This window comes from Gadus macrocephalus, chromosome 23 (assembly GCF_031168955.1).
Source record: "Gadus macrocephalus chromosome 23, ASM3116895v1".
Classification (NCBI taxonomy): domain Eukaryota; kingdom Metazoa; phylum Chordata; class Actinopteri; order Gadiformes; family Gadidae; genus Gadus; species Gadus macrocephalus.
This window is the reverse complement of record NC_082404.1, coordinates 1,774,569-1,782,379: the sequence shown is the minus strand read 5'-3', so window position 1 is coordinate 1,782,379 and position 7,811 is coordinate 1,774,569. Positions and strand designations below refer to the sequence as shown.

Genomic DNA, 7,811 nt, shown 5'->3' with positions numbered 1-7,811 from the left:
GGCAGGTCAGCTACTCGAAAGAGAGCCACCCACCTGGCAGCCACACCTTTGGACTTCCATTCATCTTCAGCATCTTCTTTGAGCCTCTTCAGAATGGGTTTTGCTGTGGAGCATTCATCATAAAGTTCATCCATGTTGACTTTATGGATGAGGTTGAGCTTGGTGGTCACCCTCTCAATGTCAGTAAAGGTCATGGTGCCATGGTGCAGAGAGAGAGGTTGCAGTGAGAACAACCAGTAGTCTTCAGAAAACTTGAACCATTTCTCAACATATGAGAGTGCTGTGTTGAGGAATGCAGTAAAATCTGCCCTTGCCATGTCAGCATCAAGTGGACGGAGACGCTGCAGCTTCAATTTAGTTAAGTAGCCATAGAACTGTTAATCTCGTCTCTGTGTGAGCTTTTGCTTGAAGTTTTCCATGATGGAATATAACTCAACACAGGTGGTTTCATCACTCTCCAGCTTCTTTACAACTTCCTCAAAGAGAGAGAGGATATTATTGCAGAGAAGAAGGTTGCATGCTGTCCTGTTGCATGCTGTCTGATGTCAGACAGCCCACCGTGCGCCACTGAAAACACTCGCCGACATATTTTACAACTTGCCTTGTAAACATCTCCACTGACGCTGTCCAGCCAAGGATGTGCGTCTTCCCACTCACGTCCGTACTTCTGCAAGCGTTTACGCTTTTGAGGACGTGGTGGAGTATCGGGTGTAGCGGACATTTTTAAAAGGCGCAGGTTTTGTGAGCAGCGCCGGTGTGTGGTGTCTGTCGCTAGGCAACCGTGACCACCACACGCATGCGCAGACACACAGATGACCGGAGCGGGTCTTGCGTAGATCCCGCCGCGACAATTTTGCTGACCGTAGTATTCCCTGTGTTTTGTTTTGATCATTATTGTTAGATTTAGTATTTGTGTGTGTGACAGACATGTGTATTGGACATTTATGGAAATACGGAACAAATTGCGTCCCGTATTGGTTCAATACGGGACGCAACATTTAATTGCCAAATAAGGGACGATTCCGTATTTTACGGGACGGTTGGCAACCCTTATATATATCATCGAAAAACAAATACATGGTTGGTTTATATTTAATTTTCCTTTGACAAGCAACTTAATTCATGTCAAATAGTACTTGACTTGGATCCAAGTATATATATATATATATATATATATACATGCTTTGCATGTGCTGTCGCTCCCACTTGCAAGCTAACTGCATTTGCACTAGCAGGCCATGGTGCAGGTTTTATTTTTTTCGGATTTGCGCCATTTGCGTGTTGGTAATAAACATTTTAATGGTTACCTATTGTATTTAATGTGGTTGGGTATCACAAAACGGAATTTAATACGAAAAAGTGGGTCATATTGGAGCGGTTTGCGATAGCTTCTCATTTCTCCCGGAAACCGTTGCATGACGTCACGGTAGGGAGACGACAGACGTAGCCCTTCGAGACCCATTGAGAGTAGAGAGTACGAGAGAGATAAGAGACAGATAAGTAAGAGATAAATACATAGATACATATATAGATAGATGGATAGACAGATAGATAGATAGAGATAGACAGAATAGATAGATATATAGACCGAGAGATAGGGAGACAGGCAGACAGATAGCATAGCGAGTTAGGTAGGTAGGTGGGTAGGTAGGTGTAGCATAGCGAGTTAGGTAGGTGTAGCTTTAGAATGGTGTACAACTGTGTTTGTGCTGGGTGTAATAATTATAGCAGAACCGAAGGACAAGTCAACCCTCAGACAGTGGGTACAGTTTGTCCGCGTTAGACGGGCAGATTTTTCTATTCCCTCGGTCACTAAGAACTCCAAGGTCTGCAGCGCTCATTTCACGGAGGAAGATTACGACCAAGGGGATATCAGGATGGTATCTCTCGGGTTAAAGAGGCTGGCACAGCTTATTCCGAACGCCGTGCCTTCTGTGCACACGCATCTCTCTGCCTGCCCTGCCCCGAGACCGAGAGGCACCAAGATCAGTGCCGCCAGCCGCAAGCGAGAGCTGGCCATGGTAAGCCTCATGGTAATGTTTACAAGCTGTGCGTTAGCTAGCCCTGTGTATACTATATACCGTATTCCCTTTGACACCGCCTCCACTACAGTCATGACTCATGATCAGTCTGACATTAGAAAAGAACATTTCGTGATTCATGAATATGAACCAAAACAAAATTGTCCTGAAGTAAATGTCCAAAAGCTTGTCATATCTAACTAGAAAGCGCCATGGCTAGTGTTTGGATCACTGGCGCTCATCAAGCGGCTTTCACAACAGTGTGTGTGTGTTCTATTTAGTTGATGGATTTAATTGCCCTTTTCCTGATGGAAAGTGACTATTACGGTCCTCTTTCATATGTATTTAGACGTGACTGTGTCGCTGACGCTAATTTATTTACGCAAGATGTTGACAGATGCCTCACCGTGTGAGACCACGGACAGTGTCAATGCTGCTACGGTAGAGGACCCCTTGCCCTACTCCACTTGTGACACTGGGACACAATGTATTTTGAAGCCCCTTGGAAGGTCTCACGGTAAATCTTGTTATTTTTTTAGTGGTTGATATGCTGTCTAAAACATACGTTGCCAAATTATATGCATGCAGGAAATTTCCAAACACATTGCTAAAATTAATACATAACCTAGATCAAAACATAACCGCTTAGATTTGCCATGATTGTCATCTGTTTGGGTATGTTTATTGACTCTGCCACAGCTGTGCAAGTGAACCTGAAGCCCAAGATGGTCAGCATGGGGACACAAACTTTCACCCCCCTCACTAGTCCTGACCCAACGGATGGAGAAGATGATCTCTCTGTCATCAGTGATGCATCATGGGTACCAGGAGACCAGATGTCTGAGGAGGATGAGGAGGTGTTGTGTGAGGAGCCATCTCAAACTTGTGACCCCCACCAAAAGTGAGATAATTTAAAGCCAACATAGACCAACTTTGAATTTTCATTTTCGTGCATCTGACACGAAAATGTCAGATGCACTCTTTTTTGTTGTAGTGGCATTGACAAATTCATTGTTTGCCAAGAGGAGCTCATGGCCCTGTTTGCCATCTGTCCGGCCTGTTGTGAGAAGTCAGATAGTAGAATCGTGCAGTAGGAAGGAACATTTGTTAAAATAGAGCAGGTAGGGTTTTGTTTACACTGCAGGCCATATCTGATTAGAAAATCAGAATATCTTACTAAAATCGAATAGCCCTGACTGTCTGCCCACATTGCTCATTGCAAGTGATCAGTGCATCCTCCTATCCACATTAGTTGCTATAACAGTCTAATATCTTGTGGATTTATAATGGCTAGCTTGGTTGGTGCTGACGTTGCTTCTTTTTCAAATTAGTCTTTCCAGTTAATTTACAATGTATGTACCAGGCTTGCTTTAGTCTGTGGGTTTATGATGCCATCATATTTGAGTGTTATACACTGATTGTCATGTTTTTTCTAAATATCTAGGTCTGTGCATGTGGCTACCAGCGTTTCTGGCAAAACCAGCCGATCCTAAACAGGAATATGCCAACCTGTAACCTCCTTTTAAGCGGGGCCATCCATTTCTCTGGATGTTTGGCCACCCAGACATTACGGATGATGACCCTGTTTGGCCTTCAGTGCATCAGCGCAAGCACTTTCTTTCGCCATCAGCGCCGTTACACCATCCCCGTCATCATTCAGGCCTGGCAGAACGAGCAGGCCAAGAATTTTAGTGACCTCAAGGCAATGGATGGAGGCCTAGTTGTTGCTGGTGACTGCAGGTAAAGCAGAATTTGTTGATTCTATGCTAGCTGCCACTAAGGGGTATGAACTTTAATAATCTCATGTCATTGTTAATTTTGTATCCTAATACTGTTCTCCACACTTTGTTTGTGCGAGAGCTCATAGACCAGTTGCACTTTTTTTTTATTTGTTATCATGCAGGGCGGCTTTAGTTTACATTTGCAGATGTCATGGTGGATTGTCTTTACAGACACTGGTTATTAAAAACTTGAAACATAATTTTAATTTCTAATTATCCCCAGGTCAGATTCTCCAGGGCACTGTGCAAAGTACGGCTCCTACACATTGATAGAGGACAGAGTAAACAAGGTGGTTGATGTTCAGCTTGTTCAGGTAAGCCTGATGTTATTAGACAGAAAGAAATGAACTCTCTGCAATTTGTTAAATGGACTGCATCTTAATATAGCACTTTTCCACGTGTACAACCATGCATAGGGCTACACTTACACTTATATTATGTTGCAGAGCTCAGAGGTCCCCAACAGCTCTTGGTGTGAGATGGAGGGGCTCAAGCGCAGCATCGGCTTGCTGAGGCGGAACGACCTGCATTTGTCAACCCTCATCACAGACAGACATCGCCAGGTATTTACAAAAAGAAAAATAATGTCGATTTATGAATTTCACTGAGGCTGGACGTGGCCAGACAGTGCAAGCATCCACAAAAGTTTGCTCTTTACTCCTTAGGTTGCCAAATGGGTGAGAGAAGAGCTGTGCCCTGAAGGGACACAGCATTATTTTGATGTCTGGCACATTGGGAAAAGTATGTATCCATTGTTGGAACGTTTAAGCAGTTTTTGTTATTGCATTTCGATTAATACCATTTGTTCTAAACCAGGTCTGGGGAAGGCCTTGGATACAGCCTCAAAAGACAGACAGTGTGAACAACTACAGTTGTGGAGGCCAGCCATAGTAAACCACCTGTACTGGACTGCAGCCTCAACCCCTGATGGCAATCCAGCTGTGATGGAGGCCAAATGGAGAAGCTTGGTGAATCACATTCAGGACATCCACGACCATGACACCCCTGCCTTCTCCAGTTGCGCTCATGCCCCTCTGGAGGGGGATCAACGAGATAAAGAGTGGCTGGAACCAGGTACAGTACACAGTATGTGGCATTATGAATGCTCTACAGGGTTTCCATTTAAATCATTATTTCATACTCTGGGGATCTCATAACATTCTGTTTACTGTAAATATGTTGGCTATAATTCATATGCAGGACAATTTCATGTGTTTCCACTGGAGAAAAAATATCTGTCTATTTGTATGTCTGCTGTGTGTGTGCCTACCTATCTTGGTCTCTTGCAGGCTCAATGGCAGCAGTAAAACTGGAGGGTATCATCACAAGGACATCCTTACTGAAGGATGTTCGACAGCTGTCTCCGCAGCACCAGACTTACTCCCTTGAAGCCTTCCACTCCCTGATCCTGCACTTCGCACCCAAGCACACTGGGTTTTCATACCAGGGCATGTATAGCAGGTCAGTGCTGTCCAATGGAATAACAATGCCGTATTTGATCATACATACACCAGGTTTCGAAAGTGTTCTCAAATGTGTTATTCTGTAGGCTTCTCTTAGCGGCGCTGCATTACAACTAGGGATGGGCATTTGAAGAAATTTTCTTGATCGAGCATCGCTAGAGTTATCGATCAATTATCGATTAATCATTAACTTTTTTCTATGTTTTTTTTCTAATGTTTTTATCAATGAAATCTTTATTCCAACAATAATGTATGGGCCAAAATTAATACAATACAGTTAACTTGAAGACCTACAACTGTTTAACAGTTTTAAAATAATAAATACAGGCATTATAGGTTATAGGCCTATGCGGCGCTCGTAAAGTCCGAACAATGCGCCTACAGGCGCTCTTAAAGGTTTGGAAACGATTCAACAAGACTAAATCTGTAGCCTATTCCAATTACAATAAGTAGCGAACTTATCGGACAACAATAATCAAACAAAGGCAGTAGGCTAAAAGTGGGCATTAAACTGTATAACTGTTATGAAAAAAAAGGGGGGGGGAAAGGCCGACATATAATGCCTGCAGCCGGCGCGCGGAAAAGGCTCGCAACAAAAAGATGAGCCACCCATTTACAAACAATTGCATGAACTAGTCTATCTAAAAGCAATACCTTATTGAACATATATAAGGCTGGACTTGTTGCTAAAATATCAGTTTTGGCAAAATGTAACGACTCCAAGAGGCACCAAGCGGAGCGAGAGTCAACACATTAAGAAAGAAAAGAGCGACTCACATACGGTGGTGACTGTCGTCCATAGCATACAGTAACTCCAGCCTACATATTTTTGTTTAGGAATATAAGCATGTTAACATGCTCGGGGGTCAGACGCGAACGCAGCCTTGTAACTGTCAGTCCAGCAGCAGAAAACACCCGCTCTGACGGGACCGAAGTTGCGGGGATGCAGAGGTATTGTCGCGCTAACTTTGACAGCCTGGGGAACCTTCTTCCATTCACTTTCCACCAGTCGGCAGGGTTATATTCAATTAAATGCTTCAAGACTCACAGTATGCAACACAACGTCCTTTTAATCGATAACAATATAAATTGATCGACGCATTTCTTAACGATCAATTATCGAGCATCGATTAATTATGCCCATCCCTAATTACAACCATAATGCGAACAGAGAGACCGCACGAAGAAGCGATGGTTTGGAGAGGTATAGCGTGCGATATCCACGTTTTAGAAAAGGTGCCTGGGTAGTTGTGCCATCAAAGAGAAGGCCTCATACGGTAGGCAGTGTCATGCAGTTCTATCATATTTTGACATTAGCGCACAAGACATCTGTGACATCGATCTTTATACAGTATTTTATCATTATTATGTCTGCAGGTTATGCAACGTCATTAATCGAGGCTCTTCGGGAGAGCTACATGGATTCACCCAAGGCTCTTCAAGAGGTTAGCGCCAATTTGTCAGCCTGTGCACCCGCCCCCATCGCCAAATCCTTCAAACAAATTCCCAAGGAGGAGGCCGTCAGCCTCTATCTAGCCCAGCAGTCATGCTACAAAAAATTGAATTAGCATAGTTTTTTTCCCCACACAGGCCAATCATTTAGTTGTGAGTATGTATATATGTATATAGTAAGTATATGTTATTTTATTTGGTGGTGGTTTTCTGTATGCCGCATGTTTTGTTTTCTCTTTGTGTGCTGTTTATTGCTTGGGTTTTTTGATTGTTCCAGGAAGTTTATTATAACCTTACATTTTAACCCCTTGCGCTGACCCTAACATCTGTCGACTAACATTATCTCTTGGTTATTTTTGGCTGTAACCCATTCATTCCTTTATCAGCATCACCATGGTTACCGCCTCACTGCATGTCGCATGTTTTGTTTTTATTGCTTGGGTTTTTTACTTAGTTGTGTGCACAAATCATTCCTTTACAGCTCCATTTGCCCCATAATTCATAAAAAAAATTGTAAGAATCCGAAAGGGACCTCTGTGTGCGCTTTTCTCTTGGATCACTATGCGTCTGCTCTATGTGATATCATTGCATGTATGTGTCCGTGAGTGAGTGAGAGAATGTGCTGTGTGAGTGCTGACCCTCAGGTAAGACCACACTATTGCACGATTATTTTATGTTGGTTTCTTTGTGCCTAACCCTTTTTTTCTTGATTTGTTTACTTTATCAGGCCTTTCAACCTGTCCCTTTTTTCAGTAATCGATCCCCATTACTTGGGATGACCTAATAAACTGTTTTTATATGAATTCACATGTTCTGTGTATTTTATAACATTTTAAAGGCGGTTGAGCGATCGCAACACAACTAGCATGAGTTAATTCTTGAACTGAAAAATAATTGTATTCATGTTGTATGTGCCAATATGGTTTTTATTCTTCATCCAAACGAGGCCATTGAAAGCCATGATAGGTCTGGTCACCACTCTGAAATTGTTGCCTGATGGCTGAAACCAGACAGGAGGGTAGAGGCTTCCTTATATGCAGGCCAAGAACTCCATAAGCCCATCGTATAGCCTGCCTGTATGCAGTGTACCGGTA

At 43.1% G+C, this 7,811-nt stretch overlaps 1 protein-coding gene across 4 annotated transcripts; it reads left to right on the top strand.

Moving 5' to 3' along the window:
* Window positions 1-1,739: 1,739 nt before the first annotated feature.
* On the top strand, window positions 1,740-7,204 carry LOC132452191 (uncharacterized). 4 transcript variants are annotated; one of them, XR_009524259.1, is made up of 8 exons: window positions 1,740-2,538; window positions 2,721-2,922; window positions 3,466-3,761; window positions 4,026-4,116; window positions 4,249-4,365; window positions 4,468-4,876; window positions 5,092-6,710; window positions 6,856-7,204. XR_009524259.1 is itself a non-coding variant. In XM_060044660.1 (8 exons), the coding sequence occupies exons 3-8, from the start codon at window positions 3,523-3,525 to the stop codon at window positions 5,349-5,351; spliced, it is 1,041 nt and encodes a 346-aa protein (XP_059900643.1). In that variant the 5' UTR covers window positions 1,740-2,538; window positions 2,721-2,922; window positions 3,466-3,522; the 3' UTR covers window positions 5,352-7,204. The 4 variants fall into 4 exon arrangements, 3 of the variants coding, with proteins under 3 accessions (XP_059900643.1, XP_059900641.1, XP_059900642.1); XM_060044660.1 differs by having other exon boundaries at window positions 4,468-4,543; window positions 4,619-4,876; window positions 5,092-7,204; XM_060044658.1 differs by having other exon boundaries at window positions 5,092-7,204.
* Window positions 7,205-7,811: the final 607 nt, after the last annotated feature.